Source organism: Aethalodelphis obliquidens, unplaced genomic scaffold (assembly GCF_003676395.1).
Source record: "Aethalodelphis obliquidens isolate GAN/ISIS:26980383/991018 unplaced genomic scaffold, ASM367639v1 scaffold137, whole genome shotgun sequence".
Classification (NCBI taxonomy): Eukaryota; Metazoa; Chordata; class Mammalia; order Artiodactyla; family Delphinidae; genus Aethalodelphis; species Aethalodelphis obliquidens.
In genome coordinates, this window is record NW_020838081.1 from 661,749 (window position 1) to 689,443 (window position 27,695).

Genomic DNA, 27,695 nt, shown 5'->3' on the forward strand with positions numbered 1-27,695 from the left:
GATAGGGATTGCATTGAATCTGTAGACTGCTTTGGATAGTATAGTCATTTTCACAATATTGATTCTTCCAATCCGAGAACATGGTATAGTTCTCCATCTGTTTGTGTCATCTTTGATTTCTTTCATCAGTGTCTTACAATTTTCTGTGTACAGGTCTTTTACCTCCTTAAGTAGGTGTATTCCTAGGTATTTTATTCTTTTTGTTGCAATGGTGAATGGGACTGTTTCCTTAATTTCTCTTTCTGATCTTTCGTTGTTAGTGTATAGGAATGCAAGAGATTTCTGTGCATTAACTTTGTATCCTGCAGGGCTTCCCTGGTGGCGCAGTGGTTAAGAATCCGCCTGCCAATGCAGGGGACACAGATTCGAACCCTGGTCTGGTAAGATCCCACATGCCACGGAGCAGCTAAGCCCGTGCACTACAACTACTGAGCCTGTGCCCTAAAGCCCACAAGCCACAACTACTGAAGCCCGCGTGCCTAGAGCCCATGCTCCACAACAAGAGAAGCCACCATAATGAGAAGCCCACACACCGCAATGAAGAGTAGCCCCCTCTTGCCACAGCTAGAGAAAGCCCACGTGCAGCAATGAAGACCCAATGCGGCCAAAAATAAATTTTTAAAAATAATAATAAATAAATAAATAAATTTTGTATTCTGCAACTTTACCAAATTCATTGATTAGCTCTAGTAGTTTTCTGGTGGTAGTTTTAGGATTCTCTATGTATAGTGTCATGTCATCTGCAAACAGTGACAGTTTTACTTCTTCTTTTCCAATTTGTATTCCTTTTATTTCTTTTTCTTCTCTGATTGCCATGGCTAGGACTTCCAAAACTATGTTAAATAAGAGTGGCGAGAGTGGACATCCTTGTCTTCTTCCTGATCTTAGAGGAAATGCTTTCAGTTTTTCACCATTGAGAATGATGTTTGCTGTGCGTTTGTTGTATATGCCCTTTTTATGTTGAGGTAGTTTCTATCTATGTCCACTTTCTGGAGAGTTTCTATCATACATGGGTGTTGAATTTTTTCAAAAGCTTTTTCTGCATGTATTGAGATGGTCATATGGTTTTTATTCATAAATTTGTTAATATGGTGTATCACATGTATTGATTTGCATATACTGAAGAATCTGTGTATCCCTGGGATAAATCCCACTTGACCATGGTGTATGATCCTTTTAATGTGTTGTTGGATTCTGTTTGCTAGTATTTTGTTGAGGATTTTTGCATCTACAATCATCAGTGATATTGGTGTATAATTTCCTTTTTTTGTTGTATCTTTGTCTCGTTTTGGTATCAGGGTGACGGTGGCCTCATAGAAGGAGTCTGGGAGTGTTCCTTCCTTCGCAATTTTTTGGAAGAGTTTGAGAAGGACAGGTGTTAGCTCTTCTCTAAATGTTTGATAGAATTCACCTGTGAAGCCATCTGGGCCTGGACTTTTGTTTGTTGGAAGATTTTTAATCACAGTTTCAATTTCATTACTTGTGATTGGTCTGTTCATATTTTCTATTTCTTCCTGGTTCAGCCTTGGAAGGTTATACCTTTCTAAGAATTTGTCCATTTCTTCCAGGTTGTCCGTTTTATTGGCATAGAGTTGCTTGTAGTAGTCTCTTATGATGCTTTGTGTTTCTGTGGTGTCCGCTGCAACTTCTCCTTTTTCTTTTCTAATTTTATTGAGTTGAGTCCTCTCCTTCTTTGTCTTGATGAGTCTGGCTAAAGGTTTATCAATTTTGTTTATCTTCTCAAAGAACCAGGTTTTAGTTTTATTGATCCTTGCTATTGTTTCCTTTGTTTCTATTTCATTTATTTCTGCTCTGATCTTTATGATATCTTTCCTTCTACTAATTTTGGGTTTTGTTTCTTCTTCTTTCTCTAGTTCCTTTAGGTGGAAGGTTAGATTGTTTATTTGAGACTTTTCTTGTTTCTTGAGGTAGGCTGGTATTGCTATAAACTTCCCTCGTAGAACTGCTTTTGCTGCATGCCATAGGTTTTGGATCGTCGTGTTTTCGTTGTAATCTGTCTGTAGGTATTTTTTGATTTCCTCTGATTTCTTCAGTGATCTCTTGCTTGTTTAGTAATGTATTGTTTAGCCTCCATGTGTTTGTGTTATTTATGCTTTTTTCCTTGTAATTGATTTCTAATCTCATAGCATTGTGGTCAGAAAAGGTACTTGATATGATTTCAATTTTCTTAAATTTACTGAGGCTTGATTTGTGACCCAAGATGTGATCTATCCTGGAGAATGTTCTGTGCACACTTGAGAAGAAAGTGTAACGTGCTGTTTTGGGATGGAATGTCCTATAAATATCAATTAAATCTATCTGGTCTCTTGTGTCATTAAAAGCTTCTGTTTCCTTATTAATTTTCTGTCTGGATGATCTGTCCATTGGTGTAAGTGAGGTGTTAAAGTCCCCCACCATTATTGTGTTACTGTCGATTTCCTGTTTTACAGGTGTTAGCAGTTGCCTTATGTATTGAGGTGCTCCTATGTTGGGTGCATATATAATTGTTATATCTTCTTCTTGGATTGATCCCTTGATCATGATGTAGTGTCCTTCCTTGTCTCTTGTAGCATTCTTTATTTTAAAGTCTATTTTGTCTGATATGAGTATAGCTACTCCAGCTTTCTTTTGATTTCCATTTGCATGGAATATCTGTTTCCATCCCCTCACTTTCAGTCTGTGTGTGTCCCTAGGTCTGAAGTGGGTCTCTTGTAGACAACATATATATGGTATATATATATATACACATATATGTATATACAATATATATATACCATATATATATTGTATATACGTATATACATATATATGTATATATATATATTTTATATATATATATATACACTATATATATATATAATATATATATTGTTTTTGTATCCATTCAGCGAGCATGTGTCTTTTGGTTGGAGCATTTAATCCATTCACGTTTAAGGTAATTATCGATATGTATGTTCCTATAACCATTTTCTTAATTGTTATGGGTTTCTTTTTGTAGGCCCTATTATTCTCTTGTGTTTCCCACTTAGTGAAGTTCCTTTAGCATTTGTTGTAGAGCTTGTTTGGTGGTGCTGAATTCTCTTCGCTTTTGCTTGTCCGTAAAGCTTTTGATTTCTCTGTCGAATCTGAATGAGGTCCTTGCCGGGTAGAGTAATCTTGGTTGTAGGTTCTTCCCTTTCATCACTTTAAATATATAATGCTACTCCCTTCTGGCTTGTAGAGTTTCTGCTGAGAAATCAGCTGTTAACCTTATAGGAGTTCCCTTATATGTTATGTCGTGTTCCCCTTATGATTTCAATGATTTTTCTTTGTCTTTAATTTTTGTCTATTTGATTACTATATGTCTTGGTGTGTTTCCCTTGGGTTTATCCTGCCTGGGACTCTCTGTGCTTCCTGGACTTGGGTGGCTATTTCCTTTCCCATATTAGGGAAGTTTTTGACTGCAATCTCTTCAAATATTTTCTCGGGTCCTTCCTCTGTCTCTTCTCCTTCTGGGACCCCTTTAATGCGAATGTTGTTGCATTTAATGTTGTCCCAGATGTCTCTTAGGCTGTCTTCATTTCTTTTCATTCTTTTTTCTTTATTCTGTTCCGCAGCAGTGAACTCCACCATTTTGTCTTCCAGGTCACTTATCCGTTCTTCTGCCTCAGTTATTCTGGTATTGATTCCTTCTAGTGTATTTTTCATTTCAGTTACTGTACTGTTCATCTCTGTTTGTTTGTTCTTTAATTCTTCCAGGTGTTTGTTCTTTAATTCTTCTAGGTCTCTGTTAAACATTTCTTGCATCTTCTCCATCTTTGCCTCCATTCTTTTTCCAAGGTCCTGGGTCATCTTCACTATCATTATTCTGAATTCTTTTTCTGGAAGGTTGCCTATCACCACTTCATTTAGTTGTTTTTCTGGGGTTTATCTTGTTCCCTCATCTGGTACAAAGTCCTCTGCCTTTTCATTTTGTCTCTCTTTCCGTGAATGTGGTTTTCCTTCCACAGGCTGCAGAATTGTAGTTCTTCTTGCTTCTGCTGTCTGCCCTCTATGTGAACAATTATTATATGAATAATTGTGAACAACTATGCTGTCATGGTGACGTCACCTGCTAGCTGTGATGGGCTGGGAAACACCCCCACCTGCCGCCTCCACAGCCGAATCATTACTGAATCTAAAGTGCTCAGAGATTAAAATGGTGATGAATTACTTGCCTTTTGCTTTGGGGCTTATAAAAAAATTGTTAAAGTAATAAACTGAAATCCTACTCTTCAGCATAGGGAGAAGAGGGGAAACGAATTGAGATATTAACATCAGACAAAGTAGACTTCACAGCAAAGAAAACGACCAGGGATACAGAGAGATGTTACATAATAATGAAAGGGTCAGTTCCTATGAAGATATAATAATCCTAAATGTGTGTGCACCTAACAAGAGGAAAAGGGATACAGACATAGGGCCTAGAAAAGAATAGAGACCAGAAGTAGATCCACACACATATGACAAATTGACCTTTGACAAAGGTCTAAACACAAAGGGAGAAAGAACAGTCTTTTTAATAAATGGTATTGGAACAAATGAACATCCATATGCAAGAAAATGAATCTGAATCTAAATCCCACATCTTACACAACGTTAACTCAAAATGGATCAGAGATCTAAATGTAAAATGTAAACCTATAAAACTTCTGTAAGAAAACATAGAAGATGGGACTTCCCTGGTGGCGCAGTTGTTAAGAATCTGCCTGCCAACGCAGGGGATACAGGTTTGAGCCCTGGTCTGGGAAGATCCCACATGCCACAGAGCAACTAAGCCCATGCGGCACAACTACTGAGCCCGTGCTCTAGGGCCCGCGAGCCACAACTACTGAGCCCACGTGCCACAACTACTGCAGGCCACGTGCCTAGAGCCTGTGCTCTGCAACAAAGAGAAGCCACCGCAATGAGAAGCCCGCACATCACAACAATGAGCAGCCCCCGCTCGCCACAACTAGAGAAAGCCTGCACACAGCAACGACGACCCAAGGCAGCCAAATATAGATAAATAAAATAATTTTAAAAAGAAAGAAAACATAGAAGAAAAATCTTCATGACTTAAAATTAGGCAAAATTAGCCATGACACCAAAAGCACCATCCATAGAAGAAAAATCGATAAACTGGACTTTATCAAAATTAAAACCTTTTTCTCTGTGAAAGACACTTAAGAGATAAAAAGACAAGCTATAGACTGGGAGAAACTATTTGCAAGTCACATGTTCAACAAGGGAATTGTATCCAGCATATGGAAAGAACTCTCAAAACTCAACAGTAAGAAAACAACTTATTTAAAAATTGGTTGAAAAAAAACTTGAAAAGGGCTTCCCTGTTGGCACATTGGTTAAGAATCTGTCTGCCAATGCAGGGGACACGAGTTCGAGCCCTAGTCCAGGAAGATCCCACATGCCATGGAGCAACTAAGCCAGTGCGCCACAACTACTGAGCCCGCACTCTAGGGCCTGTGAACCACAACTACTGAAGCCCGCGTGCCTAGAGCCCGTGCTCCACAACAAGAGAAGCCACTGCAACAAGAAGCACGTGCACTGCAATGAAGAGCAGCCCCTGCTCGCCACAGAGAAAGCCCGTGTGCAGCAATGAAGACCCAACGCAGCCAAAAATAGATAAATAAAAATTTTTTTAAAAGGCCAACATCATTAGCTATTAAGGAAATGCAAATTAAAACCACTGTGAGATAGCACTACCTACCTATTGAAATGGCTAAAATAAAAAAATAGTGCCAAACCACATGATCATTTCAACAGATGCAAAAAAAGCATTTGATAAAATTCAACATCTATTCATGTTAAAAACTCTTACCGAAGTGGGTATAGAGGGAACATATCTCAACATAATAAAAGCTATTTATGACAAATCCACAGCCAACATAAGACTCAATGGTGAAAACCTGAAAGCCTTCCCACTAAAATCTGGAACAAGAGAAGGATGCCCACTCTCACTTCTCTTCAACATAGTATTGGAAGTCCTAGCCACAGCAGTCAGACAAGAAAAAGAAATAAAAGGTATCCAAATTGGAAGGGAAGAGGTAAAACTGTCATTATATGCAGATAACATGATACTATATACAGAAAACCCTTAAGACTCCACACAAAAACTAGTAGAACTAATAAACGAATTCAGCAAGGTAGCAGGATACAAGATTAACAAACAGAAATCTTTTGCATTTCTTTACACAAACAATGAAATATCAGAAAGGCAAAGTAAAAAACAACCCCTTTTAAAATCACATAAAAAAAATATCTAGGGGGCTTCCCTGGTGGCGCAGTGGTTTAGAGTCCGCCTGCTGATGCAGAAGACGCAGGTTCGTGCCCTGGTCCAGGAGGATCCCACATGCCGTGGAGCGGCTGGGCCTGTGGGCCATGGCCGCTGAGCCTGCGCATCCGGAGCCTGTGCTCCGCAGCGGGAGAGGCCACAGCAGTGAGAGGCCCGCGTACCGCAAAATAATAATAAAAATAAAAAATATCTAGGAATAAACCTGACCAAGGAGGTGAAAGACTTATGTGCTGAGAACTATAAAACATTGATTAAGGAAATTACAGATGATTCAAAGAAATGGAAAGATATCCCATGCTCCTGGATTGGAAGAATATTGTTAAAATGGCCATACTCCCCAAAGCAATCTACAGATTAAATGCGATCACTATCAAATTATCCATGACCTTTTTCACAGAACTAGAACAAATAATCCTAAAATTTATGTGGAACTACAAAAGACCTAGAATTGCCAAAATAAGCCTGAGGAAAAAGAACAAAGCTGGAGGTATAACCCACCCTGATTTCAGACTATACTACAAAGCTACAGTAATCAAAACAACATGGTACTTGGCACAAAAACAGACATATGGATCAATGAAACAGAATAGAGAGCCCAGAAATAAATCCACACACCTATGATCAATTAATCTTCAGCAAAGGAGGGAAGAATATACAATGGAGAAAAGACAATCTCGTCAGCGAGTGGTGCTGGGCAAGCTGGACAGTCACATATAAATCAATGAAGTTAGAACACTCCCTCACACCATACACAAAAATAAACTCAAAATGGCTTAAAGACTTAAATATAAAACATGACACCATAAAAATCCTAGAAAAGAACACAGGCAAAACATTCTCTGACATAAATGTAAGAATGTTTTCTTAGATCAGTCTCCCAAGACAAGAGAAATAAAAGCAAATATAACAAATGGAACCAAATCAAACTTACAAGCTTTTGCACAGCAAAGGAAACCATAAACAAAATGAAAAGACAACCTACGGAATGGGAGAAAATATTTGCAAATGATGCAACTGACAAGGGCTTAATTTCTAAAATATACAAACAGCTCATACAACTCAATAACAAAAAAACAAACAACCCAATCAAAAAATGGGCAGAAGACCTAAAGAGGCATTTCTCCAAAGAAGACATACAGATAGCCAACAGACACATGAAAAGATACTCAACATTGCTAATTATTAAAATCAAAACTAGGGACTTCCCTGGTGGCACAGTGGTTAAGAATCCGCCTGCCAATGCAGGGGACACAGGTTTGAGCCCTGGTCTGGGAAGACCCCACATGACGCAGAGCAACTAAGCCCGTGTGCCACAACAACTGAGCCTGCGCTCTACAGCCCACGAGCCACAACTACTGAAGCCTGCGTTCCTAGAGCCTGTGCTCGCAACAAGAGAACCCACTGCAACAAGAAGCTCACACACTGTCACGAAGAGTAGCTCCTACTCAGTGCAGCTAGAGAACGCCTGAGCACAGCAATGAAGACCCAACACAGCCAAAAATAAATTAATTAAAAAAAAATCAAAACTACAATGAGGTATCACCTCATACCAGTCAGAATGGCCATCATCAAAGTCTACAAATAACAAATGCCAGAGAGGGTACGGAGAAAAGGGAACCGTCCTACACTGTTGGTGGGAATGTAAACTGGTACAGCCACTATGGAAAACAGTATGGAGGTTCCTTAAAAAACTAGAAAGACAGCTACCGTGTGATCCAGCAATCCCACTCCTGGGCAGATATCTGGAGAAAACTGTAATTTGAAAAGATACATTCACCCCAATGTTCACAGCAGCACTACTTACAATAGCCAAGACATGGAAGCAACCTAAATGTCCATCAACAGATGAATGGATAAAGAAGATGGGTGATATATATATGTGTGTGTGTTTGTGTGTGTGTGTGTGTGTGTGTGTGTGTGTGTGTGTGTGTATACACAGACAATGGAATACTACTCTCCCATAAAAAATAATGAAATAATGCCATATGCAGCAACATGGATGGACTTAGAGATTATCATACTAAGTAAGTCAGAAGAGAAAGACAAATACCATATATCACTTGCATGTGGAATCTAAAATATGATACAAATGAACTTATTTACAAAAGAGAAACAGACTCACAGACATAGAAAATAAACTTATGGTTACCAGAGGGAAAAGGAGGTGGGGAGGGATAAATTAGGAGTTTGGAATGAGCAGATACAAACTACTATATATATAATAGATAAACAACAAGGTCCTACTGTATAGCACAGGGAACTATATTCAATATCCTGTAATAAACCATAATGGAAAAGAATATGAAAAAGAATATGTATATATATAACTGAGTCACTTTGCTGTACACCAGAAACACAACATTGTAAATCAAGTATACTTCAATAAATAAGTAAATAAATGAAAATTTAAAGTATAGAAAAACTAATGTCAATACTAAGCGTTAACAGGGGCATAGAGCCACTTGAATCCTCATACACTGTTGGTGGGAATGCAAAATAGTGCTGCCATTCTAGAAAAGAGTTTGGCGATTTCTAATGAAGTTAAACAGACACTTACCCTATGACCCAGCAAACCTGCTCCTAAGTATTTACCCTAGAGAAATGCAAACCTCTACATGCATGTTTAAAGCAGCTCGATCCATAACTGCCAGAAACTGTAAATAACTCAAATTTCCTTCAACGGGTGAATGGATAAACACACTGTGATATGTCCATATAATGAATACTACTCGGCAATGAAAAAGAACAAACTACTGATACACACGACAGCTTGGATGAATCTCGGGGGCATTATACTAAGTGAAAGAAGCCACTCTCAAAGGTTACATACCATATGATTCCACTTACATGACAATCTTGAAAAGACAAAACTATAGTGACACAGAACAAATCAGCGGTTTCTAGAGATTAGGGTTGGGTGGAATGTGTGACTATAAAGAGGTAGCAGGAGGGAGATTTTTTAGTCGAAGGAACTGCTTTGTATTTTGATTATGGTGGTGGTTACGTGACTCTATACATGTTTTAAAATTCATAGAACTGTAGTCTTTCTTTAGGAAACTCTGAAGAAGCATGAATCTTGGGAATGATTCAAACAGGTGGTAAATCCTCATTTTTGCTTTATAAGTAGAAAAGTGGGTAAAACAGGGGAGCTGCTTCAAGCATAGGAAATGGCTTATCCCTAGATTCAGAGATGAGATGGGTGAAACGGAGAATAGTAAACTCAAAGGACAGAGGTGAAGTTTAAGGAGGCAGAAGTTAGGGCAGTGAATTTCACTGAGGGTAACGGTACAGTGGTACAAGATGACCGAAGAAGACAGTGTACATGGCTCCCTAGGGTGGTGGGTATGTAGTTTAAAAACATATATTCAATGTTAAAATTATCAACCTGAAAAATAAAGATAATAAAAGCTCAGGTCTTCGTCATATACGCTCAAGAAACAACACTTATACAATCTTCTTGGTTGGTGGCAATACCAAGATGATACTGAGAGCAATCAGGGGATGGGGAGGATTAACAACAGAAGAGAGCAGCGATGTTGAAAAGGTGGCATCCACTGCTCCTAAGAAGGCGTGTGCATGTGAGAGGAGGGGCAGGTAAGGGCTGCAAAGTGGATGCTGACCCAGAACAGCAGAACACTTAAGGACTTAGAAAACAGGTGGAAACAAAACTAGATACAATTCAACAAGAATTTATTTATTGGGCTTACGTGTTCAATAAATGTCTGCTTAACTAATTTTAGTAGCAATCATTCCCACACATTTGAGATGACTCAGCTCCCTTTACACATACACTCCCACTCCCAGGGCCCCAACAACTCTTTAAACAGAACCTCTTCTCTTTTTTCCAAATCACCCCCCCACTCCCCCATCCCAGCAGCTACCCTTTGACCCAGCCACATCTTGCCCCAGTATTTAGGTACAAGAAATTTCAACTATACAACACTGCCTGCAAGTTTTAACAACGAACGACCTACGAACAGCATGTGAGTGGATACCAAAAAATCAAGGCTATGTTAATGGAAGTAGAGTTTTCAGAACAAGGGAAATGAGCGTCTCACTGAACTGCCAGCCTGGCAGAGCACACCTGGCATACTGTCACTGCCAAACACCATGTTTGAAAAGGGATATTCCCTACCTGGAACATACCCAGAGGTTGGTCAGGGCTATGAAGAGGCTGAGAGCCACAGCTCATGAAGGGAGAATAGGGTGTTTAGAGAAGGTTTAAGGGAGAGCAAGTTAGCATCTTCAAATTGCTGAAAGGTTGTCCTCTGAAAGAGGGATTTGATTTTTTTGGCTATTCAACTCAAGTCAGATTTCAACTCAACGTAAGAGCTTCCTAATATTTAGAATTTTCCAAATAGAATGGACAGGGTTGTAGGTAATGTGAGCTCAGTCTCTGGTATTATTTGTGCAGAAGGTCCCTGAAGGCCGTTCCTCAAGGGAGGCATGGAACATAATGCAGTGTTTAAGGCCACAGCCCCCACACTGTGTAAGATACACCTGGGTTCAAATCTGCTCTGCCACTTATCAGCTATGTGATCTTGAGCGAATTACTTAACTTCTCTGGCCCTTGGTTTCCTTTTGTATAAAAAGGAGGGTTCGAAGCAGACTGGAGACCATGGGTCGGGACCCCTCGGGCCCTTTACTTCATCCCCATTCTAATGGAAACCACTGTTGCCTCTGCCTATCCAGTAACTGTTCCCCCCTTTTCTGGTAATGGCCTATAATTTCCCCTGCTCTGATTCAGTAGTGGTTCTGGGGAGGGGAGGCAGGGTTGATCCCATAACTGCCTGACCCCTGGCCACAACCCCAGCTGCAGGGAAGGACGTGTGACCCAGCCTGGCCAATCTAGGCACAGTTCAGGGATGTGCACACGACCCAAGCTGGACCAACTGAGAGCCATGCACAGTCAGGACTTTCTCTAGGGGCACTATAGGAAAAGCTTGCTTTCTACAGAGGGCACCAATCTGAAAGACTATAACCTGGAGCTGCCAAGGGACCACTTCTGCCACCACCTGAGATGAGCCTGCCAGAGAATAAAGCCCACTCTGAGTCAAACAGGGCCAAGTAATACAAAGAGATATACTTGGTCATTTGAGCTCCTAAATCCAGCCATGCCTGAACCTAGCCCAGTCGCTTGGGATTTTCAGTTATTTGAGCAATAAATTCTCTTTTGTGCTTAAAGGCCATTTGAGGTGGGTTTGTGTCAGTTACATCTGAAAGAATCCTGACAGATACAACTACAAATGCCTATTAACTGGCCACAGTGAACTAGATACCGTAAAAACATTTGATGCTATTAAAGAAATCTAAGATTGAGGCAATATTAAGGTAAAATACATAAGCTAGATGGTAGCACCAAACTACTTAATTTAACATTTTGCAGTTCAGTTTCTACCTGGAGGGCACACAGATGGATGCTGTCATCTACCCACCAAAAACGGCACAGAGAGGATAGATTCCTTCTTCCCCTCCCTCCGTCCCAAAAGAAAATCGGAATAGCTCCTTACTGATCTCTCTACCTCTAGTACTGCTTTCCTTCCAATCCATCCTCCACAAAGGGAGGTCACTGAAAGACCTAGAATCTCAAGCCTTCACTGCCCTGCTCAGAATTCTCCGACCCTACAAGATAGAACCGAAGTCCCTTGGGTAGCCATACAAGGCTCATCATGTGCTGGCTCTTCCTCTCACATCCCGCCTCATCACCCGTCGCTCCCTCCTTAGCTCCCCAGAAAACCCCAATTAGTATTTCCTGCACATGCTCTGCTCTCGCACTTCTGGGCCTGTGCACACACTCTTCTCCCCGCCTGTAATGCTCTCCAGCAAACGCCTCTCCTTCACATGCTCCCTTCTCCATGAAGCCTTCCTGAAGCTCCTTTTCCTATGCTCCAAGGGACAGAGGTCAGAGGCCTCTGGCTAACTCCTACCCTTAGACCTCTTTCCTTTGGATTAAAATCGCTTAGTGCATCCCACCAACTTGCTCAGTTCCAAGGGAGGAATATACTGTTCAATTATTCAAATGCAATGCCCAAAAGAAACTAAGATAAATGTTGAAAATACATGATTACTCCCCCAGCCCCCTGTTCCCTACCGCCCCTGTGCTGGTAAAGCAAAAAATAGAATGTGAGAATTTCTATTACAAAAACTCCGAAAACTGGTTAAATTCATTTGTTGTATGGGAATTTTGTTCTAGCAACTGTTTGAAATGTTAAAGGAGATGGGGAAGGGCAATGCCTTGGACTTGGGAGAGGTTTTTTAAAGTGGGAATGACAGCAGCATTGGTTTTAAAATGACTGCATCTGTAATTGAGACTACTGGTTGTGTGAGTAACCCTTCTTTTTTCCATTATTTATTTATTATTTACTTTTTAATAGATTTATTTTATTTACTTATTTTTAGCTGCGTTGGGTCTTCATTGCTGCACGCGGGCTTTCTCTAGTTGCGGCGAGCGGGGTCTACTCTTTGTTGCGATGTGCGGGCTTCTCACTGCGGTGGCTTCTCTTGTTGCAGAGCACAGGCTGTAGGCACACGGGCTTCAGTAGTTGCGGATCGCGGGCTCTAGAGCGCAGGCTCAGTATTTGTGGCTCACGGGCTTAGCTGCTCCGCGGCATGTGGATCTTCCCGGACCGGGGCTCGAACCCATGTCCCGTGCACTGGCAGGCGGATTCTTAACCACTGTGCCACCAGGGAAGCCCCTTTTCCATTAGTTTAAAAGATAGGTTTCGGGCTTCCCTGGTGGTGCAGTGGTTGAGAGTCCGCCTGCCGATGCAGGGGACACGGGTTCATGCCCCGGTCCGGGAAGATCCCACGTGCCGCGGAGCGGCTGGGCCCGTGAGCCATGGCCACTGAGCCTGCGCGTCCGGAGCCTGTGCTCCGCAATGGGAGAGGCCACAACAGTGAGAGGCCCGCGCACCGCAAAAAAAAAAAAAAAAAAAAAAAAAAAGATAGGTTTTGCATAATTTGATATGTAAACCTCAAGCTTTCAGAGAATACTGTTGAAAATTTAAGCTCTAACATGCAACAGCCTCATGCTTTACCTAAGGAGATCACAGGTGTGCAATTTTCACTTGCAAATGATGTCTTTTTCTAAATTGCTGCCGATTAGATTTCCCCCTCTGGGTTCACAAATAAAGCACAGGCTGCAAGCTGCCCTGGGCCGACGCATCTGTATCATCTCATACGACTGAGTGATGGCTTACAGGGAAACAAACTGGGTCGGAGGCCAAGCGCTGCAGGCATCCACTTCATTTTAGCTTTGTTCTAGCTTCGTTCCAGATCCCAGTGCTCATCTTAAAACTTTCAAACTTCACAGAAACCATTCTGGGCCCCTCAGCTACAATCAAATGTGCAAATGACTTTACCACTCTTTTAGGAGATTTTAATTCTTTGACTCTCTTGCCAATTCCTTAGCTTGAGGTATCAGTCCTTAGCCTGGTGTTGTGGAAACTTATAGAACACATTCAAACTCAGTAGGGCTGTCAGAATCCTCCTGGCCACGCCTGAAGTCCCAGGTATCAAGGGATTACTGGGTGCCACACTAGTAACCTTTCACCTGAACAGGAAAATTGCAAATGTCACCATTTGATATTTTCAATGACTTTTATTCCATCAGGTTCGGGTTCAGAGCATGGTGGCATCACACCTGTCACTCTGCCTCTGGGCTCTCCGGGAGTCCATAGATGGGCTTTGTGGGGGCAGGGAGCTGGAGATCCTTAGACTCCTGGAACTTTTATGTGAGCATTTTTCCCAGGAGAAGATAAGATATTCACCCATCATCAAATTCTCAAATGGGTCTGTAACCCATTTGATTAAGGAACACTTCTCTAAATGTATTTTATGAACATTATGTTCTCCCTACCTATTATGAGGCAGATGTGATATTTACTTCACTCTATTAGTGAATAACTTTATTTCACAGCAATCTGGTATGTCTAAAGTATTTATCTCTAGTCTTTGGCCTGTTTCCAACAAGACGGAGCACTTATCACGGGGCTGTCAGCTCACCAAACGGATGACCTTGAAAAAGGTCCCCTCAACTCCCTTGGCTGGTATTCTTCAACTGTAAAAGGAGATTAGGTGATCTACATGACCTTTTAGATCCCTGCGAAACTTGGGAGAGATTTCCCTCGTACGGGTCTATTATGGTCCTTTATTTGTAAATGGAAGATTCAAGGACTTTTTTCATTGAATTACTCTAATGTTTTTATCTGGCACTAAAATATTTAAAGGCTGTCCTGAAAAGAGCACAGCAAAAGCCCCCCTCCTGGCTGCACCTAAAAAGAACTGAAGTGGGAGATGGCAGAAGGCAGGGCTGGGGTTGATACTAGGTTATCTATCAAGTGCTCTCTTTCTCGAATCTTCGACACACAGACCAGACAACCATCTGTCAGACAGTCCCTTTCTGACTACGGACGAAAAATGTCATTTCTGCCCTTTTTGGACTCAGGGCTGCTGGGAATGCTTGTGTATGCCCTGGCCCACAACTGTTCTCATTCCCATCTTGACTATTAAATAAATTCCTGCTAGATTAAACTGAACTAAGGACAACGGATAGGTTGCAGCAACTCTGGCCCAGTCTCTTTTTATGGACATACAATTAGGTTCTAAGAATCCCCAAATGATGGTTGTATGGTAGAGGTCTGATGAATAATAATAACAAGAGCGGTGGTCATTTGTTAACTGCACATACTACAGCACAGAGACTATGTGGTTTAAGCATTTTAATTCATTCATTTATTCATTCAATCAACAACTGTTTTTAAAATCTCTACAACTGCCAGACACTAAGTGCTAAGGACAAAATGGTAATTAAAAAGAAATCCTTGGTCCTGTGCAGCGGACTTTATAGCCTAGTGGGAATTCATTCATTTTAAGTCACACAAATAGATGTAAAATTCCAACTCGGTTGCGTGCAGCAAAGGGGATGTGTGTCATGCTGTGAGGGCATCAAGGAGGGAGGGGAGGGAGGGCTCCCCCGGTGGAGCCGGGGTGGAAGAGAGGTTAAGATGTTACCCAGAGTGAGGGTGCAGCAGGAGAGCATACCTGCTTTGGAAAAGACCACTTTGGCTGCAGTCAGGAGAAATACCGGGAGGGGACTGAGAGTAGCTGCAGAGAGAAAACAGGCTGGGAAGCTAGTACCGGGGTAGAGACTAGCAAGGCTGGCAGCTTAGACAAGGAGGGCGGTGACGGTAGAGCAGAGGAGAAGCAGCAGATGGATTCGAGAGACGTTCAGGAGATAGAATCAGCAAAGCTTGGTGATGGAATAGATACAGGTGGGAAAGGAAGAAAGAAGGGACCAAAAAGACTCCTGGGTTGCTGACTTGGGGCTCCAAATGGGTGGTGGTACCCAGATTTGTTGGGAAAGATCAAGAGTTTGCTGTTGGGCATGAGAGATTGGGGGTGGTTTTCTCTCATTTTCTCCCTCCTGGTATGGCTCTTGACAAAGTCACGTTTTCAAGTCAGCTGAGCCAGCTGTTAAGCATTTACCAGCACACCACTGATGGTGCGTGAGAAGCTGGTGAGCTAGGCTGCAGCTGGACTGCAAAGTTTGATAGAACTCTGCATTTTATTCTAGGAGTGACGAAAGCCATGGCAAGTTGTAGGCAGGAGAGCAGTGTAGTCTGGTGCCTGATGTAAGGTTGCTTACTGCTGGGGATGAGGGGCCAAGAGTGGAAGCAAGGAACTAATCAGGAGGCTAGAGGGGCAGTCCAGGCATGAGATGATGGTGGCCTGGACTCGGGTGGGGGCAGTGGACAGGGACAGAAGTGGGTGGAGCGCAGAGAGATTTTGGTGATCTAATTCATTAGGACATTCTCTCACTTTTTGGTGGGGCATGAGGGAAAAGAAGAAATCCAAGCTGACTCCTGGGTTACTCCTAGACTATGTTTATTAATACGGCCTTAATTTTTACAACTTAATAAAATCTCGAACATACAGGAAAGCAGAGAGAACAATATAACCAATACCCATCACTCAGATCCAACAAATGAAAGCATTCCACCATGAAGGAACGGTACAAATTCCTTCCTTTTTTAAAAAAGAAATAAAATGTTACAGATAAAGTTGAAGGCTTTTTTTCCTTTATTAATATGGTAAGTTATATTAATAGATTTTCTTAAAGAAAATTTCCTGGTGTTACTGACATAAACTTTACTTGATTATGCTGTATTTTTAATACATTGCTGGCTTCATTTTATTAATAATTTACTTTATATTTTTGCATCAATATTTATAAGTGAATTTCCTCCATAAATAATATTTCTCATTACGTCTTGTTTGACTATGGTATCTTGGGATATTGGCCACATAAAAGGAGTTGGTAGTTATCCCTCTTTATCTTTTATCTGAAACAGTTTATTTAAGATAGGGGTTATCTGTTAATCTCTTGCCCCTCTCTCACTCCATTGTAGTCACCACGCAAAAACCCGAGCTCTGGTTAAATGTGACTCTTTGCCTACCGCTGGGGGTGCACCTGCGCAGCTGGAAAAAAAAACACAGCCATACTGGTTGAACTTGCTTGAAATTAAGGACCCTTAATGCTGTCCAACAATCATGCTAGAAATCCCTGGACCATCCATTCCCTTCTTCTCCTAAAGGACAATTTCAAACCTTCTCCCCTCTCCTCAAACCTCTGATAACTCCTCTCCAACTTCACTCTCGGCTAATGACGGTGCCTTGTGTTTCACTGAGAAAGCAGAAGCAATCAAAAGAGAACACTGAGCCCGCGTACCCTGCCTTCCCTCTTGTTTTGATGGATAAACTATCTCTGCTCCAGTAATTCCCACTCTCACTCTTGCATTATCAGTTTTTCCCTATCTACTGGATCATTTCTACCAGATATATAATTTCTCAAATAAACCCCTCTCAAGCTCACATCTCCACCCAACCACTGCTCTCCTTTACAGCAGAATCTTCAAAAGAATCGTTTCAACGCGATCTTTAGCTCTTGTTCTTCCCTTCTCGAGCTCCCCTCAACCAATTTCTGCCTCTAATACTCACATAAACTGCATGACAAGATCACCAACAACTTCCACACCGCTAAATCTAATGGTCACTTCTCAGTCTTGTTGCTACTTGTCTTTGACCCATTATTAGTCTTTCCCCCATCTGATACTCCTCCTTGAATCACTTTCCTCACTTGGCTTCTAGGACGACAACCACCCTTGGCTGGTTTTCCCCCTTCCTCATCTGCTGCTTCTCAGTCTCCCTTGGTGTTCCCTCCTCATCTTCCGGAGCTCTCCATTTTTGGAAAGCTCCTCTTTAAATGTCATCTCTTCTCTGTTTAACTCACTCCTGTGATCTCATCCAGTCTCATTATCTTTCATTACATATACGTGTACCAACAGCTCCAAGATTTTCATCTCCAGTCCTAACCTCTCCCCTGACTTCTAGACTCATATATTCAACTGCCTATTTACCATTTCCACTTGGATGTCTAACGGTCACCTCGAAATTAATAAAACTCCTTATCTTCCCCCAGAAACTTGCTCCTCCACAATCTTCCCCATCTCAGTAAAAGGCAATTCCATCCTACCAGTTACTCAAGCCAAAAATCTTGGAGTCATTCTTGACTTTTTTCCATACATCATATACTCACTCCACCAGTAAAACTTGTCTCTACCTATGAAATTTTCCCCAAACTCAACCATTCCTATCTGTCTCCACTACAACCACCCTTGCCTGAGCCATCATGCTCCAATTGCAGAAGCTTCCTAACTGGTCGCCCTGTTGTGCATCTTGACACCTTATATTCCATGCAGCCGGTGGAGTGATTCTTTTCAAACATCATTCAGATGATGCCACTCATCTGCTCAAAGCCCCCTCACAGCTTCCCTTCCCACTCAGAATAAAAACCAAATTCCTTAGCCTTCAAAGATGAATGAATAAATAAACCTCTAGATGTTCCTTGGTCCTAGTCTATAAACTCATCTTGGACTAGGAAGTTTTTCACTCATTCAATTTCCTTTAATGGCTATAGTCTAATCAGGATGTAAATTTTTCTTGCTTTAACACTGGTAACATTTATCTAGAAAACTGTCATTTACGTTTTCAAATTTACTGCCCAAAATTGTTCATAGTATTTTTCCATTTTCTCCTAATATTGTCTATTTGTCCCTTTTCCCATCCCCCCATCAACCCTGACAGAAGTTTGCCTTTTTATTAGTCTTTTTAAAAAACTAGCTTCTGATTTTGTCAATCTTTATTATTTGTTTTATATTACATTAATTGTTGGTCTTGTCTTTATTATTTCCTTTCATCTATTTCCTTGGGTATACTCTGTTGTCCTCTTCTCAACTTGAGTTCATTAATTTGTAAATCTTTCTTCTTTTCTTATACATTTCAGGATATAAACTTCTCTTCACATCCCACTTTAGCTATATTCCATAAATTGGTATTTGGAATGCCTTTGTTTTTATTCAGTTCTAAATATTTTATAATTTCCATTATAATTTCTTCTTAGATCCATGACATCATATGTGTACATATATATGTATGTGTGTGTATATATTCATGACGTACATATCCATTATCTGTTTAAATATATTTAGAAGTGGGCTTAGTAGGATTCCAAACATATTTGGTGGGGGGGGGCGTTAGCAGTCATTGTTTATTGCTAATTTTCTTGCATTTTGGTCAAAAAATGTGGTATGCATAAAGTTGACTCTTCAGTATTTTTTGAGGTTTCCTTTATACCCTAATTTGTCATCAATTTTTGAAAAATATACTTTGCAAGGTTGAAACAAATAAGTATTTTCTACTGGTTGGGCACAGAATTCTACGTATGTATTACTTGATCAAGTTTGTTTCTTACGGAAGTGTTCAAATTTTCTATGTCCTAATTATTTCTCTGCTTTATTAGTATCTGAGAGAAGGGTATTTAAAAACTCCCACTATGGTTATGGATTTGTTAACAATTAAGTCAAGTTTTTCTTTATACATTTTGAAGCTATGTTGTTAGTATTCTGTGGGTTTAAAACTGCTCTATTTTTTTTGGTGAATTATCCTTTTATCATCTAGTAATAACATTTCTTAATCCCTAATAGAATTCTTTTAAATTTCAAAAGCTTATCTGTCTGATGTTAGTATCAATATAATTACTCCAACTTATTTTTGGTTAGCATTTGCCTAGTATATCTTGTCTCACTAATTACTTTCAAACTTTCAGTATCCTCTGTTTTAGGTTTGTCTCTTATAAATCACATATATCTTTAAAATTTTTAAAAAATTAATTTCCATTATCTGGTTAATTTAAAATTTTACATCTATTGTGATTGCCTTTTTATCACTCTTTTTAAAAAACTGGCTTTTGGTTTTGTCAATCTTTATTATTTAGCAGTAAGTACATTTGGCAAATGACTAATGGAAAAAATTCTCTTTCACAGACACAGGAAAAGGAATTAGTTGATATGCTAGCTGATCTGAACAAAGTATTGCCTCTAACAAAAGAATAATTACGAGTTTGGTATATTTAACACTGATTTCTAACAAGTGAAATCAATGTAAGTTGATGTCAACTTAAAAAGCTCAACATCACTAATCATCAGAGAAATGCAAATCAAAACCACAATGAGATACCACCTCACACCTGTCAGAACGGCCATCACCAAAAAGACCACAAATAACATGTTGGTGAGGATGTGGAGAAAAGGGAACCCTAGCACACTGCTGGTTGGAATGTAAATTGGTGCGGCCACTACAGAAAAGAGTATGGACCTCAAAAAACTAAAATCAGAACTACCATATGATCCAGCAATTCCACTCCTGGGTATATATCCAAAGAAAACAAAAACACTAATTTGAAAAGATACATGCACCCCAATGTTCATAGCAGCATTACTTACAATAGCCAAGATATGGAAGCAACCTAAATGTCCATCAACAGATAAATGGATAAAGAAGATGTGGTGTATATATACAATGGAATACTACTCGACCATAAAAAAGAATGACATTCTGCCATTTGCAACAACATGGATGGACCTAGAGGGTATTAGGCTTAGTGAAATAAGTCAGACAGAGAAAGACAAATACTGTGTTTTATCACCTATATGTGGAATCTAAAAAATAAAGCAAACAAACAAATATAACAAAACAGAAACAGACTCACAGATATGGAGAACAAATTAGTGATTACCAGTGGGGAGAGGGAAGGGGGGAGGGACAAGATAGGGGGAGGGGACTAAGAGGTACAAACTACTATGTATAAAATCAAGAAGCTACAAGGATATTTTGTACAGCATGGGGAAATATAGCCCTTATTTTATAATAACTTTCAATGGAATATAACCTATAAAACTATTGAATCACCAAGTTATACACCTGAAACTAATATGGTAAATCAACTATACTTTAAAAAAAAACCGAACAAATCAGAAAGAGGTCAGCCTTGTACCAGTTGACAATGAAAACTGCCTCATAAACATCTGCACCTATCTACAGGGGATGGGAAATACAGTAAAAACTTTAGAAACCACTCATTCGAGTCCAGCTCATTCATTTTTTATTGTGGTAAAATATGCATAACATAAAATTGCTCGTTCATTCTTACACAGTGGACAGGTGACCTGCCTAAGATCACTCAGAAAAGATGACCAGGCCCTAAATGGGTTAGGGCTCTACAACTGTGAAAACTAGCTGTTGCGGCGGGATGGGTGCGAGGTGGAGGAAAGTGGGAAGGAGTGATTCTGCATGTGCAGACTCACGGGATTTTCCAACAGAACCGTACTTGGAGTGTTCTGGTTAACCAGAAAAGCTTGACTATGCAGTCAGGAAGGGAAAAACAGGGCAAACATGAGGGCTTCTCACGAACTACCCCCAAAATAAATACAACTAAAGGCTCAGGCAACTTTTTTTTTAATCATTAAAATGTTGGAGAGGAAAGTCCAATGCTGCAGATTTGCTTTAATGGGAAGACAGTTCTTTTGCTCCTGAGGGAAGGTAAGCTTGGATCAATAGCTGGGTCATTAGGATGGCTCAGAGTCTGCAGAACATATTTTATCAACAAGGACTTAAGGGTACTTTTCATGTGCCTGGAGCACTGCTTGATGCAAAAGGAATGAAACTGATGAGGTCTCTGTGCTTAAGGATCTCACAGAATCCATGAGGAGACATAATTATGTTCAAAGACCAGAAAGCAATTAGTAGCTGTATCAAGGCCTTCAGGAAAAAGAGCATCCTGGGCCAGGGTGGTGAGGCGAGGACTTGTGGCCTGGATATGTGTGGCCTATATCAAAATCGTAACACCATCAACAGCACTCAACTATTTGCTAACTGCCTACTGGGGCGGGGGGCAGGCAACATACTGGGCAGTAATCACAGGTGTTTATATCCTCATTTTACAGATAAGGGCATAGTCTCAGAGAGGCTGGGAAACGGTTACACCTGTAGTTGAAGGACGAGCTAGAGATTCAAACCCAGGTGTGACACAAGAACCAAGCTTGATCAGTTCTCCTTAAAGCCCCTTCCATCACAGTAATGAAGGGCCAGGATTTTCAACTTGGATTTTTAAAACACTTTGTAGAAGTAATTATAATATATTCCAAAGAGGAAGGCAAAAAAAAAAAAAAAAAATCACCCCCACTTGCCTGCCTACTTCTTCTTCAGTTCTTAGCTTGAACATCGTCTCTTCCAGGACTCCTCCCTGCTCCCCAAACTGGGCTAAGCTCCCAAAATAAGAACCACAGTCCTTCATGTGCAATCTCAAAAGGCAATATGCTCTGAAAATTTAAAGTGTTTTCATAATTTTGCAGCAAGCTCGTTTGGTAGCAAAAGGTGACCTGACGTGAAACTACTTTCAGTCTTTACTTTTCCTACTCAGTGTGAATCTTCATATTCCAATGTGGAAAATAATAATGTGTTTGATTAAGCGTGCTGCCTAGACTTCACTGCAGTTACTAGAGAATACATATGTATATTACCTTCCTAAAGTCCAAACACTGCTGACTTGCAAACCACATCTGACCCCAGGAGTTTCGGACAAGGGACTCTGGACCTATTCCCTACGCATAAATCTGACTGCACTACAAGTATTTATTCTTCTTTGTAGGCCCAGCACCTGACAGAGTGCCTTGCACATAATAGGGACACAATAAATATCTCCTGAATGAAGAAACAAGGCTGTGAAATTGGCTATAGGGAAAAGGGTCAGTGGCTTGGGAGTGACCACGGCTCCCAACTTGAAGGCCAGGCCTCTACCCTGGAAGGCCACTTCCTTCTCTGACATGGAGCTCCTATAAATAATTGCCGTTGATGGAGGGCAAGCAACATAGCTGTTGTCTTCACTAGGAATAAAAATAGTCCAGTGGTCTTACATGATGGGCCCAGATATAACTTTAGCCGGGTAATACAAAACAGGAGACATTCCATACCTCAGACTACATGGGCAGCTTCGAAGATCCCCTCCAACTTGGGAGAAGACCTGCACTGGGTCTAACCCTGCTACCTGCAGTAACCTTTCTGGCCTGCAGTTTTCTCATCTGTAAAATGGCAACCAGAGTAAGCCCTAAGACCCTCGCAGGTGGGTCTCTAACAAGATAATTCAAGGGCAGAATAGCAGCAGTCGCCACACACCCCGGAGTGGGATGCACACCTCAGGAGTTTCTTCACTCCCGTCTACTGTCCTCGCAGTCCAGAGCTCACCATCCTCATTCAGTGTGCTCTGTCCAAACTACACACACCTCCTTCCATCCAAAAGCAGCAGAGTCAATGCAGAAAGACGCGTTTTGTACCCAGGGCACCCAGGGGGCTCCTTCTATCTTCGATCCCAAACAGCGGTCAAAGAATCCTGTGCAGTGTAGCCGCACAGCCCTTAGGTCCCCTGGCTCGTAAAGTGGACGGGGTGGGGAGTAACCATCGGCCAGCAAGGACCGGATTTAAAGAGGAAATTTCCTCTTAACTGCAAAGTCTCAGCACACGAGAGGGGGCTGGGTAGGAGAATAAGTGCCTCGAGATGGCAGTTCGGGGTGGTTCCTCCTTACCTGGTAACACAGGATTGTCTGCTGCACCAGCCGCGCGTATCCGTCTAAGCGGACCCCGGAATTGCTCCTGCTCCTCATCTCCGCGTTGCTCCGGGGCCTCGGCGTCCGACCTGCTACAAGGCGGTGGGACGCCTGGGCTGCGGCCGCCGAGCGGGCCCGGTTCCCAAGCACTCACAGCCTCGGTCAGTTCTCGAGATGGAGCCCGGCGTTACGAGGTAGGGACTTTTTTAAACGATAGAACCAAACTACGATTGGAAAGCAAGCCAACTAGAGTTTCTTACTGCTGAAAGGCGCGGAGGAGGAGAAAGGGGCTGGCGCTACGGCTGCCCCGCCTTGACCAGGTCCGTAGCGCTTCCGACGCTCGCGAGTCTCTCGCGGCCCCGCGGGAGAAGTGGGGAACTGGGTTCCGGGCGTGGGGCGACGATGCCCCCGCCGAGCCTTTTTTGTCTTCGGGCTGTCGTGAGACGGCCTCGGGGCCGGCCGCGAACTCTACACGACCCGCCTGCCGCAGCAGACTCACAGCCCAGTCCCCGGCCGCGCCCCCGCCGCGGAACGGAACCCTCCGAGTCGCGGCCAGTGGGGGAAGAAAAACGAGGTGGCCCCCGAGAGCAGCGGGGAACTCGGCTCCGGGCGGGAACGTTTGCCTCTATCAGCCCCTTATCTCCCTGCCGGCCGTCGACCTCAGCGGAGGCTGTGGAAATAGGTCCTTCCGTCGCGGGCATCTGGACGCCCCGGGCCCGCCCCCGGACCCGCCCCCGGCGCGGAGCCGAATCCGTGGAGCCGGGCCTGAGGCCCAGAACACGCCTAACACGCTCTGTCGCTGGCGGCCCCGCCCAGCCCTGAGATGAGCTTACAACCCCATCCCTGGCCCCGCCCTCTAGCACCGCCCCTAGATCCGCCGTCGCGGAGCAGAAAGCTCGCAGCTGCGGAGATAAAGGACTGACTCCGGGCGGGGGATAAGGCTGCCTTCCTAAGCGGCCGTGGGGAGGGCCCCGGAATGGGTTGCCAACCTCGCCAGAGGTGGGAGAAATAGGTCCGCCCACTGCGGCTGCCTGGGCGCCCCTCCGCGGACCATAATAGTAGCTCTGCCCGTGGCGCGTCTGCGCCCACGAGCGGAAGTAGAGTAGTGGGGCCCAGGGGGGAAGAGGAGAGGGGGCGACTGGGGCAGAGCAGGGTCCCCCAGCTGCCCCCCGCGCCTGCGGCCTCGCCACTAGTCACCTGGCAGAAGCTCACCGAGCCTGGCCTGCAGTCCATCTCCAGACCTGCAACTTGAAACTCGACATTACAGTTTCTGGTGGCCTATCATTACCCACAGTGTTTACAATCTTCTGCCCACTATTCATTTTCCACCAAAATCTGGTCCCATATTAATTCCAGAGGACAGCTCAGCTAATATCCTTAACTCAAGCCCTTTGCTAGTCTCCATGCATCTACTGTATGCTTGACCCAGTAGGCCTCCTCCTCCTTGCCTATCTGAAGCTTGTCTTTGGTTTAAGGGCCTGCTCGGCTCTTCTCTATTAGCCCTCCCCATTCTCTGAATTCCCATAACAATTTCTTTAGTAAGAACTTAGGTCTTGGAGTCAGTTCAAATTGAGTTCAAATTCCAGTTCTGCCATTTACAAGTGGTGCGAGCTTTGGGATGTTTTAGCTGTTTGATATTCAATGTTCTCATCTGTAAAATGGGGATAATAATAGCACCTACCTCCTAGGGTGGCTTTGAACAAGAGGGTGAATATAAAGCAGTCAGCACCATGCTTGGCTCATAGGAAAGTACTTCATGAATCACAGCTGGTTCCATCATCATTTGACAACAAGGTACTGCTCATATTGTTTTCACGTGAGGCATGTTTTTCTAACTGGATTGTAAGTTACTCATTGAAACAGTTTTGGTATCTCCTACCTTACCTGGTACAGTGTTGAGCATGTAGTTGTAGCTCAATTGGTACTGAATGAATGAATGAATGAAAGAAAATAAGTCATGTTCAGCTGGGTCCCCTATGTATCATCCTTAACCAAGTTCATTTTCAAAATTCCATAACATGAATCTGTGTCACTCGACTAAAGCACCAAACCCATTATCTCACTTTTTCTTACTATTGGCTCTTAAATAATGCAGCAATCCACGTGATGCGCCTCCATGCAAAATTTGCTATGGTCTAGGGGTAAATAAAACTAGACATTAAGTTATCACCATTAAATCTCTTGGAATGTGAATATGTACTCTTACAGAACTCTCACATATACTGTAACTAAAAGCTGGGATTATTGCTTCCTTTCATTACTGCCTTTGTTCACAGTGAGTTCTTCTTCAAGGGTCCATTTTGTAGCCATAGGGGAAAATAACTGATGACCTTTACATATTACCTGACATTTCCATCCAGGATAGAAACATTTTCAGTCTCTTGGTCTCTTTGTAAATTCTGCTACACACATATACCTCTTTTGGTGCATAGCCAGCCTACATTCTTAGGCTTTGGTCTATGCTTTAATGTATATTATCATATAAGCTGTATTTTTCAATAAGTTTGAAATTCAGGAATAAAACCAAAAAGAAGGAAGGCTATTACATTTTTAGCTTTTAAATCTCCAAGCAAATTTCAGTGATTCTTTCTGGACTACAAGCTCTGCTATATGAAAATCAGACTCATATCTTAGATTTCTATGTCCCTGAGATATAAAACCTCCATATCTTGGTCCCTATATCCATGAAAACGTTCTCTGGTTGTGTCCCAATAGAAACCCATCTCCGAGTCATTTCTCAAGTGTTTGTTAAGAATCAGATATGGAATGTGATGGGGTATGCTGTTGTTTCTGAAGCTGATTCATGATCTTTATAAAGATGAAAGTCTGAAACTAGACCCTTAGGTAGCACCATGTATAACTTCTCTGACCCCAACCAGAGGGTCTGCCCCTTGTCCTGCCATGGGGGGCTTCTGCCAAGGAAGTTCCCAGGGAGCCACATGTCACCATCCAAGGTGGAAACCAACAAATGTTTCTCTTGGAGGGTTCAGGTCTTTGACTCTAAAGAAAAGCACGCCATCTTTGACACAGAAGAGAGGGTCCGTTCTGAATTAATTTGCTGAAAATAGCCAATTTGCCAAATAATTTCTATGACAATTTAATTTTAGTTGACTGGAGATCATTTTGTTTTTTATCACAATATTTTAAAGAATGCTGAATATATCTCTGCTCCAGCTTCCTGCAGCTAGTTTGAGACTGAGAGGTAAAGAGAGAAACGCCAGGGAGCATAAGATTTCTTCACAGCGAGGTATATATCTATAAATATTTTATTTTTATTTATTTATTTATTTTGGACTGCATTGGGTCTTCGTCGCCGCGCTCAGGCTTTCTCTAGTTGTGGTAAGCGGGGGCTACTCTTCATTGCAGTGCACGGGCTTCTCATTGTGGTGGCTTCTCTTGTTGCAGAGCACGGGCTCTAGGCACTTGGGCTTCAGTAATTGTGGCTCGCGGGCTCTGGAGCGTAGGCTCGGGAGTTGTGGCGCACAGGCTTAGTTGCTCCGCGGCATGTGGGATCTTCCCGGACCAGGGCTCGAACCCGTGTCCCCTGCATTGACAGGCGGATTCTCAACCACTGCGCCACCAGGGAAGTCCTATAAATATATTTAAAAGAACACATTCTGGAAGAATGTATTCAATTTTTGTCCACCCCAACTTTTTTTTTTTTTGCAGTACGTGGGCCTCTCGCTGTTGTGGCCTCTCCCGTTGCGGAGCACAGGCTCCAGACGCGCAGCCTCAGCGGCCATGGCTCACGGGCCCAGCCGCTCAGCGGCATGTGGGATCTTCCCAGACCGGGGCGCGAACCTGTGTCCCCTGCATCGGCAGGCGGACTCTCAACCACTGCGCCACCAGGGAAGCCCCACCCCAACTTTTTGATGCTGTACCTAGAGACTAAGGTGAAAAGAAAAAAGAATATACTGCTAAGAATTCTTCCCGTTCAAGATGATGTTCTTATGTCCACTCAGTCTTATCTTTCTCCTGTCCGTCCTTCAGACTCCAACCGCAGTAGCGAGGAGCTGAAGCAGAGAAAAACTCAATAGTCCTTAAAATGCTCTTATGGAGACAAAGTGACAACGCACTAGTCCATTTGATAAATTGCTTGTTCAGTAAATTAGCTCTTTGTGGAAATGACCTTCAACAAACTAACCTGCCTCCTAGGTGACCTCGTTAGACACAACCCAGTATCTCCAATGAAGACATTTCACCCTTTTTACTGAGAACAATCATGATGCTGTTCATTGAAGTTAACAGAGTTACTTTGTGGGATTAATGAATGCAGTGTTTTGGGGGAAAAACAAAACGAAACAAAAAAAATTCTCGAATGTTCTGAGAAAATACTCCTTCAACTACTGGCCACTGTTGTGATACTCCTTGCCTCCTCATATTGCCAC

The 27,695-nt window shown here is 42.3% G+C and overlaps 1 protein-coding gene across 14 annotated transcripts in view; it reads right to left on the bottom strand.

Annotated features, from left to right (window-relative positions):
• Positions 1–23,999, bottom strand: part of PHKA2 (phosphorylase kinase regulatory subunit alpha 2) — an 81,916-nt gene extending 57,917 nt beyond the window's left edge. For 5 of the 14 annotated variants that reach the window (XR_003431294.1, XM_027099727.1, XM_027099726.1 and 2 more), the window contains exon 1: positions 23,287–23,998. Coding sequence is in view for 12 of the 14 variants with exons in the window: in XM_027099727.1 (XP_026955528.1) it covers positions 23,287–23,364 (78 nt within the window). In the remaining 2 variants the exon portion in view is untranslated. Of the gene's footprint in view, positions 1–23,286 lie in introns of all 14 variants that reach the window. The other 9 variants (XM_027099718.1, XM_027099721.1, XM_027099717.1 and 6 more) reach the window with 5 other exon arrangements.
• Between the last annotated feature and the right edge of the window lie 3,696 nt (positions 24,000–27,695).